Source organism: Scleropages formosus, chromosome 7 (genome assembly GCF_900964775.1).
Source record: "Scleropages formosus chromosome 7, fSclFor1.1, whole genome shotgun sequence".
NCBI classification, from domain to species: Eukaryota; Metazoa; Chordata; class Actinopteri; order Osteoglossiformes; family Osteoglossidae; genus Scleropages; species Scleropages formosus.
Window position 1 is genome coordinate 730518 of NC_041812.1, and position 11955 is coordinate 742472.

At 53.8% G+C, this 11955-nt stretch overlaps 1 protein-coding gene across 1 annotated transcript in view; it reads left to right on the forward strand.

Annotated features, from left to right (window-relative positions):
* LOC108934016 (potassium voltage-gated channel subfamily H member 2-like) overlaps positions 1–9255 on the forward strand; it is a 102407-nt gene extending 93152 nt beyond the window's left edge. Inside the window, exons 7-15 of the mRNA XM_029253491.1 lie at positions 127–523; positions 1446–1645; positions 2184–2436; positions 3549–3742; positions 3974–4076; positions 4193–4489; positions 4950–5136; positions 5883–6072; positions 6557–9255. Coding sequence (XP_029109324.1) covers positions 127–523; positions 1446–1645; positions 2184–2436; positions 3549–3742; positions 3974–4076; positions 4193–4489; positions 4950–5136; positions 5883–6072; positions 6557–6757 — 2022 coding nt within the window. The 3' untranslated portion in view covers positions 6758–9255. The remainder of the gene's footprint in view (positions 1–126; positions 524–1445; positions 1646–2183; positions 2437–3548; positions 3743–3973; positions 4077–4192; positions 4490–4949; positions 5137–5882; positions 6073–6556) is intronic.
* The last annotated feature ends 2700 nt before the right edge of the window (positions 9256–11955 follow it).

Consider the following 11955-nt stretch of genomic DNA (forward strand, 5'->3'; position numbering starts at 1 on the left):
AGTTTAAAGCCAGCTGATACTTGAGTCATTCTTCTTACCTCCGTCTTTCTCGTTTTGTTACTTTTTACGAAAGTATGTTGTCGGTACTCTGCCTACTTGTGTACCTGCCCCCCCCCCCATCTCCAGACCACCACACTCATCGGCCTGCTGAAAACGGCGCGGCTGCTGCGACTGGTGCGCGTGGCACGCAAGCTGGATCGATACTCAGAGTACGGCGCCGCCGTGCTCTTCCTGCTCATGTGCACCTTCGCGCTCATCGCCCACTGGTTGGCGTGCATTTGGTACGCCATCGGCAACGTGGAGCGCAACTCGTCGTCGCGCATCGGCTGGCTCGACTCGCTGGGCGAGCAGCTGGGGAAACCCTACAACGAGACGGCGCGAGGCTCAGGACCCTCCATCAAGGACAAATACGTCACGGCGCTCTACTTCACCTTCAGCAGCCTCACCAGCGTGGGCTTCGGCAACGTGTCGCCCAACACCAACTCCGAGAAGATCTTCTCCATCTGCGTCATGCTCATTGGCTGTAAGTGACCCTTTACGTAAGTCGGTCCGGCTCTACGCCGTAGCTCCTCGCGAAACGCCCGCGACCGGGTCCGAGTGAAGCTTGAGGCCGAATAAAAGCTTTTACGTTGTTTACGTTCAATCAGAGACAAGTACAATGAGTGCGTCGCGTGAGCAGGAACACGTTTCTCTTGTGTTTCTTCATGAATCCTGCTTTGCAAATGGTCCAAATGCTGGAAGGAGAAGGAGGTGTGAAACGGGCGGCTCACCAATGACTCGGCGTCCTATTAGTGCTCTCTCAGCCGGTAAAAATAACGGAGCCGCTCTGAGTTCCTGTCTCCTGCGCTTGTCCAGCGGCACAATTTACTGCGCTGCTAAAAATTGCACTCTGCTCGTGTAGTAAAATGTGCACCAGTGGGCTGAGAACAGAGAGCAGGTGTGACGGAACCCGCAGTCATTAAAGCGCTCGGCTCCATTCATTTGGGCGCCGTCTCTGCGTGCGCTGCGCTGCCTCCTGCCGCGTGACAAATTATCGGCCGTCAAACTCGGCCCTACTGAGCTTCACCGGGCCAGTGTAAATATCCGCGCTCGGTGCTGCCGGGGAGCTCTCGACGAGGTGTCCGCACCCAGTCTTCGGTGAAGACCTAGAAGCGCGCCTGGAACCAGGCCTAGATCCAGGATAGTAAGCACCGCCATCATTTCGCCGTGTGCTCAGCGACAGAAGCCATGTTTTCTTGTTGGTTTACTTCCCCAGTACCTGGGTAAATCTTGTCCAGCTTCCCCAAAGTGCTGCAGTCTCTCCGTGCTCCGTAGCCCTTCCCTTAAGGCCCCTAAGCCACGATGCAGAGTGTCGGTTGTGTCCGAGAGGGACGTCGGACACTCTCTAAGCTCCCAACCCTGTGTCCGTCCCCTCCTCCTCCTCCTCCTCCTCCGTTTGTGTGCAGCCCTGATGTACGCCAGCATCTTCGGGAACGTGTCGGCCATCATCCAGCGCCTTTACTCGGGCACAGCCCGCTACCACACGCAGATGCTGAGGGTGCGAGAGTTCATCCGCTTCCACCAGATCCCGAACCCTCTGCGCCAGAGACTGGAGGAGTACTTCCAGCACGCCTGGTCCTACACCAACGGCATCGACATGAACGCGGTGAGAACCGACACGCTTTCGTGGCACTTTCGTCTCCGCACTCCCTTCGCCGGGTCCGGGAACCGGACTCTTCAGATAGCCGTGTTCTCATTGGCCGCAGTGGACTCTCTCGCACTGCCTTAAAGGCTCAAGAGCATCTCTCTTCCAATAAGACGTTAAGCATCAAGTCACTTTGTGTTAATGACATCGAAGATGATGATTCGTTTATGTGATGCTTTTCTCCAAAGTGGCTTGCAGTGTTCAGCTACTTAGTTACTTGCTGGGAGGCCGTAGTGTCAGCGAGCACAGCAGCGCAGAGCGTTTCGTGCGACGGGGAGGGGCTATGACAGTCGGTGCCCAGCAGTCCATCCCCCCAGTCGTCATGGATAATGAAAACAAGGGCGGTTAATGGGGGGGTTCCCAGGCCCAAGGGACTGCAGACACCTCTCAGCGCCGCTCGTACAGCCCACGGCCTCGTACCGCAGCGGTGTCAGCTTTACTGCATCTCTCTCGGGTGTGTGTGTGTGTGTGCATGCGCATTTGGGTGTTTGCTGCCCAGGTCCTGAAGGGTTTCCCCGAGTGCCTGCAGGCCGACATCTGCCTGCACCTGAACCGCAGCCTCCTGCAGAACTGCAAGGCCTTCAAGGGCTCCACGAAAGGCTGCTTGCGCGCTTTGGCCATGAAGTTCAAGACCACTCACGCCCCCCCAGGCGACACCCTGGTGCACGCCGGCGACGTCATCACGGCGCTCTACTTCATCTCGCGAGGCTCCATCGAGATTCTACGTGACGACGTCGTCGTGGCCATCCTGGGTAAGCGAGTGCGGGACCGCAGCCCCGCGTAAGTGGGCGAGTCTCACTTTCAGTCCGCGGCCCAGACCCCCAATGCGGACGCTGCACACGCGACCGTACGCTTTCAGGACTCACCTACCCTTAGAGTGTCTATCGGTGTGAATGTGTCTCCTCTGCACAGAGCGCATTGCTGTGGGCACCTTGTATGTGTGTGTGTGTGTGTGCGTGTGTGTGTGTGTGAGGGCTATGCAGTGGCCCTTGGTGTGAAGACGGGATGCGGGGAGTCCTAAACACAGGTTCAGTGCGGAAACAGTCAACTGGAGGCTGTGGCCAGGTTGGCACCACGTGTTCTACAGCTGACTCCGTAGCGCCATCTGCCGGCCATCGCGCTGTCTTGCACTGCGCCTCACTAAGTGCACAGCGCCATCTGCTGGAGAGTAACAGCAGTACCAGAAAACTCTGCAGGTACATGTGGGACACGTGGTGGTGGAGTGGGGTTCGAACGCAGCTCAGGATGTGTTGATTTTGCGTGTCCTTACCGTGTTTAATCTCCTAAAACATGTACGGAAGACAGCAATGACAAACATCTTGTTTTCCCTCCCTTTTTATCGAGACCACGAAGAGTGGCCTTCCAGTGGATTCCACATCTCTCATCATACAACATAGTTTGTGAAATTATGTCTCAAGAGATGTCAGAGATACATTTGCAGTTAGTTCTCCAGTCATCTGTTAAGGTTGCGGTGGAGTGGAGTCTATTCCAGAAGCGCTGGGCACAAGGAAGAGGGGGTTACACCCTGGATGGGACACCAGTTCACTGGGGGGCAGCTGTGCGCACACACACACACACACACACACACAATTTAGCGTCACCAGTTCCCCAGAACTGCACGTCTTTGGACCCTTAGGAGGAAACTAGAGCACTTGGAGGAAAGTGACACAGACTTATTGAACCCACGTTCTCCCGCACCACCCAGGTTCTGTGAGGCAGCATTGCTCCTCACTATGCCACTGCACCGCCCTTCTTCCACACCTACTATAATTAATGTTATGACTATTATTAGTATTATTATTATTATTATTACAATAATTGTCTCAGTAGTGTAAATTATGGTGGCTCTCCTGTCCTCACAAAGGGAAGAATGACATCTTCGGGGAACCCATCAACCTGTACGCACGGCCAGGGAAGTCCAACGCAGATGTGCGCGCCTTGACCTACTGCGACCTCCACAAGATCCACCGCGAAGACGTCCTGGAGGTGCTGGACATGTACCCAGAGTTCTCGGATCACTTCTGGAGCAACCTGGAGATCACCTTCAACCTACGAGATGTCAGTAGCTTCTGGCAGTCGGAGGCACCCGCACATATTTGTGACCTGCGGCCTGATCTCGAACCGCCTCTTGTAGCGCGTTTCTCTCCTCGTGTTGCTCACCTCACACACTTGTCATGGAAACACACCACATTCCAGCTATAATGCGCAGCTCTCTTTTGCCTGTTTGCCTTCTGTGTCCATGACCGAGTCACGCAGCTCCACAGTCTCCCTGCTCGCTGTCCTCCGCAGACTAACATGATTCCCGGCTCCGCGAGCAGCGATGACTCCGACGGCGGCAGCTTCAACCGCCTGCGCCGCCGAAAGCTCTCCTTCCGCCGTAGAACCGAGAGAGGTACGGCGCCGCCGTTCGGGACGCTAGCAGGTACCGCCGGAGCGCCGCCGTGCCTCGGGACGCCTGCAGCCTGGCGACCCGCCTGGAGTCGCTACGACGGGCTCTTGTCTCTGCAGACGCGGAAGACGTGGGGGAGATCAGGCAGCCCCAGAGGAACGCACGGCGCTGTCTACGGCGGTCGGCCGGCAACAGGGTCGAGGGGCTCTGTGCCGAGCGGGAAGATCCTCGCAGTTCCGTGTCGACGCCCTCTCACTCTAGCGGCGACGAGGGGGAGGACCCCGTCCACTCTTGCCCCGTCCCGCCCCCGGCGCTCCTTGACCTTTCTCAGCGCCACGCCGCCCACTTCACCTTCGGCGATGCTCCGGACGGCGACGGCGACTCCCAGACCGGCAACACCTGCAACGCCTTGTCAGGTGGGCCTGTCGTCCTCCGTCTTCACCTCCAGCCTTCTGCGGCTCCTCGATGTCGCCGAGGTCACTCGCGCTGCTGCTGCTGGCAGGTGGGCTCTTCTAGGCCACTGCCCACGATGGAGTGTTTTCATCTGACGAGATCGGGACCCCGTTCGCCCAACTCTCACGTCACTGTGGTCCACGAAAGGAGGGTTGAAGCACAGAGTTATGTCACTTTCTAAAGCAGTCGACTGTCTCCTTCTCCTTATGTACTCGGGAGCCTGTTGGTTTACAGACAATACAAAATAAAACTCTAACCTGAGTGTTTAAGCCTTGTTGTACCATGTACCCAACACACACACAGACACACACACACACACACACGCACTGCAGTGATCTACTCCCTACATAGTCAATAGCACCTTTGATGTGTCTGGCACCGATACGCACCTGAGCCCCCCTCATGCGTCGCTCTCCCACCCAGGTGCCCTCTCCGGGGTCTCCAACATCTTCAGCTTCTGGGGCGAGAGCCGCGGGCGCCAGTACCAGGAGCTACCCAGCCGCAGTCTGCCTTCGCCACCCCCCCCCGGCGTCCCGCTGCACGGCATCACCCAGAGGCAGCGCAGTGAGCTGGAGAATCGGCTGGAGCTGCTGCAGAAGCAGCTACACAGGTGGCACCGCCTCCCGTCAGCAGGGCCTCCAGCGTCGGGCTTCGTCATTCGTACCCTCAGCAGGGTCTCTTTGGTTACTTCGATAGAGGGCCTCCTCAGCTCAGTGTCTCCAAAACGCGATGTCTCCTCGGTCCACTGTCCCCACGCAGGTGTCATCAGTGGGGTCTGATCTCTGGATTCTCCCAGAAACACTAGTTGTACATTAGGTGGGACAGCTGGTGGTGTAGTGATTAGAGCTGCTGCCTTTAGACCCAAAGGTCATAGGTTCAGACCCACCTCCAGCTGTTGTACTCTTGAGCAAAGTACTTACCCTCAATTGTTTCAGTAAACTTACCCAGTTGTATGAATGTGTAAATAAGTGTAAGTAGGAGTCATTATCATGGTAAGTTGCTTTGGAGGGAAGCGTCAGGTGAATGAACAGATGTCACATCTGCAGGCAGTGCTGTGTGTCAGATGGATGAGCTGTATGTGTGGGAGAAGACGACCTGGAGATGTTAGGCGGTGCAGTCCATGGTCTTCAGTGGATTAATGAATAAGTAGCAATGATAATGTGGTGAGAGTGATGTCTGGACACTGTGTTTGTGTCCCAGTCTGGTGTGGAATGAACTTTTGTTTGTGTGTTGTAGCTGCACACATGATGTGACCAAACAGTTGTCCTCGGGGGGGGGGGGGGGGGGGGGGGGGGTCTTCTACGCGCTCTCCCCCCCACGGCCTGTCCTAACAGCTCCTCGCGACCCTCTGCGCAGGCTGGAGACGCGGATGCTGGCCGACATCGGGGCCGTCATGCAGCTGCTGCAGAAGCAGATGGTGTCGGTGCCCCCAGCGTACAGCACGGTGTCCGCACCCCCGCAGCCCTCTCTCCACCCGCAGCCCGGGGGCCTCTCGCTAGAACCCCTGAGCTCAGCGGAGCCCCGGCCCTCGTCCTCGTTCTCTCAGGTACTTGGTTGGTTGGGCGTCTGCAAGGGCCGCCGGGTGTGTGGGAACAACACGTTCTGGTTCGAAGGACTTTTGTGACGCAAAAACAATCGAACAATAAAGCTTCCGGCGGAAAGGAAAGGGAGAGAAGTAACCCTCTGGGGGTCCGAGTGCCAGTGCACCCCCTCTCCCCCGTCCAAAAGACTTTCGAACAAACTTGAACAGCTTTTTATTACATTACCACAGTCACTAGAAGGCAATAAGTCAATGAGCTGAGGTCCAGGTGCAGGTGTGTCCATACTCTCCCGTCAGCGTGGAGCACTAGTGTGCACGTCCCAGTCCTACTCCCACACGGTGAAGTTGCACACCTGATGGTCACGTGACATGTCAAGTTTTCAGCAGCTATGTGTGGCTTTCACTGCTGTGTGAGGGAACTGTGCTTTTGGGTTACTGTCCTTGTTGGCACCCTCTTCCCCGCAATGTCACCTTCTGTGTCTCTGCCCAGATGCTGGACTCCCAGGTCTTTAAGAACCTCCCTGCCCCGTCTCACGAGTCCAGTCACGAAGGACCTCCCTTAGGCCTCTCCAGCCCCCCGGAAGCCGCCCTCCCAGAACCCGAGTCCCGGCGCCGGCTCTCGTTGCCGGAGCAGACGGCCAACTTAGACTCGCGGATCCCACAGAGACACGGCTCGGACCCGGGGAGCTAAGGTGGCGTCTCGCTGGGTCTCTGCGCACCAGTGGCCTCGTGCGGTTTCCTGCAGGGGAGGGGTCCGGTGGCTGTGGGCAAAAGAACGCGAGAGAAGTTTCACTCCCATCATCTGGCAAGGACTTGATGCACCCGAGGGAAGGTGGACCTGCCCAACTGCTGGAACCTGCTGGAAGCTGCTGGAAGCTCTTCATCTCCCCTTCCAGCCCCAGCTACCATTAGGGAGAAACACGATCCTCGCGCAGGACTGTCCGCCCTGCCGAGGGCCTTCTTGTGGACGTGTACAACGTCTGCACAAATGTCCCTTTACTGCTGTATGGACAATATACAAGTAGCCATTATGTCTTGCACTACTATTTCGGACTCTATATCTTCAAGTCCCCAGAGCTTCCGAAGCTGGTGGACGGACGTAAGTGTTAGCTGGCCTAACGCTTGTGGGCCGCTGGGACCGAGCAGCAGTCAGGTGCGCTGCGCCCACTCGCTCCTCCAAGGGGGGGAGCTAAAGCCATGAATCCCTGACGCGGACAAACATATCAGACTCACAGCGGACACGTCGTCCAGGGCTTAGGGAGCACTCAGGAGTCGGCGAGAGATGGCGACACAGTCTCAGTGTGTTCGTTCAGTAGCGCAGGTGTCACTTGCACTGCATGAATGGAGCGGTTTGGGAACCCCACCGCACCCCACCCCACCCACCCCCAATCTTTCACCCATCATCACGCTTTCTAAAGGATGATGTCTTCACCAGTCTGTGGGTGGCGGGGGTTCTGAGGTGGTTCAGCCTTTCCGGGCCATTGTGGGACGCCCCGCTGCGTATGATGGGGTGTAACTCCTGTTCGGTGTGCACGCACAGCAAAACGCCTGTCGCTCCATGGAAACGCTGAAGAGTTGACGGTTTGAACTCTTCTTTGTGTGAATATGCACCGAGTTCTTAACTTTTCCCAAAGCCGCAACCTCTTCTTCCTGTTGGACTTTGCTCTTCTCTGTTTTTTCTCGTACATCGCTGGCTTCTCCCTGTTGCCATGCCAACCGTGCACTGTCTCTCTAGGGGCATTACACATTTGTGAGGAGAACAGGCGCGTTAAACCCCCCCCCCCCAGTAGTAGTTCACTAGTTCGCCACACAGAGCGGTAGCTTAAATGTGACCAGTACGAGTTCTGTTTGCGTAGCCCTTTCCTAAGTGAACCTTTACTAAGTATCGTAGCTGAAACATGGACTTATTGTGGAGAGTAAAGAAAACTCCCACTGGAAGAAAAATGTGTGTTTATCATCATCAGCTGCTCTCCTGCTTTTTCCTGCTTTCAGAAACTTGCTTTTCTCCGTTGTGAAAAAAAAAGAAATCAAGGGGTGAGTTAATGGACTCGGTCCTGTGGAAACTCATTTGACGCGGCTCACGGACACATTCGATGGCCATTCGCGTTTCTGCACCTGTCCTGTTGAAGTATCGCAATCATGCTGGACACCACGAGTTCCGCATGTCTTCAAAAATTAGTCCAAAATGTTACTTGGCAGAGAATTCAAAGTCGTACAACAGGTTCATGTTTGGGCGAAAATGAAAAGAAGGAAGCGGTCAGTTTAAATGGTGTCTGGTAAAGCGTGGTACCGTGTGACAGCGAAACTGCCCTGGGCCCAGTGTTGAGTGTCAGTCCTTCTTCTTGTACGATCTGCCTCCACTGCACTCAGCTCACTGTTGCTGGGGGTGAATCTGTTCCACTGTCCTTTGGCTGTTGAACTGCACAGGTACACACACACACACACACACACACACACACACACACACACACTTTGTAAGAGTGAGATGAGGGGTTGTACACTTATATGTAACGTACAGATGTATGGAGGAAAGCCAGACAGACATTGTAGGGACGTTGGAGCTCTTATACCTACAATCCCCCGATCTTGTATGAACACACACATTAGGAACGTGAGCCATGACCTTCGAGCGCCGGAATGGAGCTGTTTGCAGCACCTGGAGTCCTGATGCTCGAGCCATAAAGAGTCTTTAATCGATTAGAGGAAAACATTATTAAGCGACGGAAAATTCATGCAATTATCACCATTATTAAAAATGATTCCAGGAAAATGCATATTGGAAATGAACGGGTTTTCACAGAAGCAGCGAAGGTGAAGAACCTTCCGGAAGGCTGCAGCGGAAGGAGCCACCCTAAATCAGCGCTCGTAACCCTGCGGCCCAAGGTTTTGTGTCTGAAGCGCTGCCACCACCTGCGGTTGCCTGGGCCGACCACCTACCTCCGAAATGAGACGAAACTGCAGGCTCCCCGTTGTCTGCTCCTCGCTCGTCCGCTCACATGGTGTGAGGCTGTAGTTGTGTGTGTTTTTTTTAATACTGGAGATTCTCCATAATGCCTGTGATTGAAAACCCGTCCAATTTACAAGTGATGTTTGTCCGCCTCTGAACACACTTGATTTTTTCTCTCCGCAGGCGGATTTGTTTCGTACCGCTGTATGTATGTATGTATGTATCTGTGTGTGTATGTGTGTGTGTGTGTGTGTGTGTGTGTGTGTGTTCTCTGTTTTTTCCTGCAGTGGTCGTTTGCTTTACTTCTTGTCTTTCATTTCCTTTCACTTTAGTTTTCATTTTAAAATCATAGAAATAATAATTACTGCCCATGGCTGAAAATGAAGGAATGAAGGCTTTTATAGCTTTTTATTGGCACAGTGGCTACCATAGTGCTTAGAGCCGCTGCCTCTGGACCCCGAGGGCACAGGTTTGAATCCCCCCTCCAGCTGTAGAACCCTTGAGTAGGGCACTTACTCCAAATTGCTCCGGTAAAATTACCCCGCTGTATAAATGGGTAAGTAATCGTTAGTAGCTTTGGAGAAAAGCATCAGATAAATTAGTAAATGTCATGTATTTGCCTCCTGCGCTTCTGTAATGATCTGTTTCCTCTATCAGTACAGCTCTTATTGCATGAGGGTCCATGTAATCTGGATCGTTTTGTTACAGGGCCACTGCCGCCGTTACCATTTAGGCCACACAAATGGACACTCTGCTGTATCTCGTATGAAGTCCACTGCAGAAAGGATTTGACCTCTTTTCCGCAGCGCACATGAATTAGGGTTGTAAAAGCGCTGTGCAACATCGCGAGGGACTGAGCGAGTTGTTTTTGCACAGCCAGAAAAGGTCCCCTGACGACAGCTCTGGGGTTCCGGCGAGGATCCTTGGGTTCGAGTGAATCCTCCCACACTGGACTTACTGTTTACTCTGCACTCTCTGCACCGAAACGGGACGTGACACCATGTCGTGGCGACGAGTGTCGCTTCCGCGCGCCGATTGGAGCATCTGCGCACACGGCACTTGCACCGAAAGGCGTCGAGGACTGTGAACAGCTCTTCCGAACGGTGCAGATTTGCACTCTTTATTCTCTGTACATACTGTAGAAACATGTAAAAGAGCCAATGTTGGCACTGATATAGCGAGCGCTATGCACATGCACACACACACACACACACACACACACACACTCACTCACTTGTTTGGCATGCTTCAGAATACTATTGGTAGAAATGTCCCTTCTGTTCACCCGCATCATATTTATGATAAGAACAGTAACCACAGTGACAAGGAGATGATCACATCACGAGCATAACAAAGACTTTTCATTTGCACGTCACGCTGCAGCTCTCCGGCCATCGAAAGTGCTACTTTCAATGTGCGGAGCCCACAGCGGGCAGTTCTGGGCTCGGTGCGACCCGGTGTGACCCGGCGTGACCCGGTATGATCTGGAGCGACCCAGGGCCCGGACACAACGCTCGCCGGGTTCCTTCGCTCACCTGTAGGTTGTGTGTTTGGTCATTCTTCTTCATTATGCAAATGCATGTTCAGCCCCCCCACAAAGATCACAACAGGCTCATAGGAATGAAACATGTAGCAGATGTTCTTGTCACTCTTTCGTCAGGCTGTAGTCACCCAGAGCATGTTCTGTCCATTATTCACTCAGCGTCTTCCTGGGGGGGGGGACAGAACCTGCTGAACACGCACCTCATTCTACTGCCCTGTTCATATCAGAGCTTTCGGAAAAATCACCAATAAAAAGCACATTTTGCTTGAGCAACAGCACGACAAATGGGTGACTGCAGTTTCAAAAATCCAAATATCTCTCAATAAAGCTCTTGGAAAAATGATTTTGTGCTGTTTGTGAGTATTTAGAAGTAGTACGTTTAAGTTGTTGCTCCGGTGTATTTACGCACGGTGCGTGGGAGTAAACGCCACAGATTTACTGCTGCAGGAGTTGAGAAATGGTGCGGGAAAACAATATCCAGCCCGCGTTGTTTAGGAGGAGCTCAGCTGGAGACACACCCTCAGGAGAAAGGAAAGAAACGGCTCTCATGGCTCGTCATCCTGTGACGGCCGCGCGGAGGAGTGCGGTGGAAGCGGCGCAGTGAACCCTGCTGTAACAGAACATGGTACAGTACACCGTGTACATGGACACGTTTTCAGTCTTTCGGTTCATTCAGCAGATGGGATGGAGTCGCTTTCAAGAGAAAGCATTTTAATTCAGCAATGATAAGTGTAAAAAAAAACAGCAAAAAGCACAAACCTTTGGGATGGGTGTAAAACTGTAAAGGATGATTTGGGCCAAAGGAAACACTGAGACTTGTAGCACATGTTGCAGCACTACAATTAAGTGTTAAGTGTGGCCACGGGTCCAATCGAATACAGTCATGTGAAAAAGTAAGTGCACCTCATGGAAAATTCTGTCTTTTTCAACATATTTGGACACGTAAACATGGTGGCACAATGGTACAGCAAGTAGCAGGGCTGTTTCACAGCACCTGGGTGGTGCAAGAGGATGTGGGTCCAATCCCTGCTCAGTCTGTGTAGAGTTTGCATCTTCTGCATGGGTTTCATTCGGGTGCTCTGGTTTCCTCCCACAGTCCGAATACATGCTGTTCAAATTGTTTTTATTGTCGTTCCTCCATGCAGCTTGTGTACAGCGGAGCGAAATGTCGTTTCTCCGGAGACCATGGCGGTGCAACACAGGACAGAGTACGAGACAGTAAATACACAGGACAGGGCGTGGACGCGGACATGGGCCGCGAACTGTAGGAAGTTCGTAGCGTATGGAGTCATGTTGGGGTCGCTGTTCGACTGCGCCAGGTGAGAGTTGAGAGGCAGCAGGGAAGAAACCGTCGCGGAGTCTGCTGGTGGTGGCGCGGATGCTCCTGTACCTCCTGCAC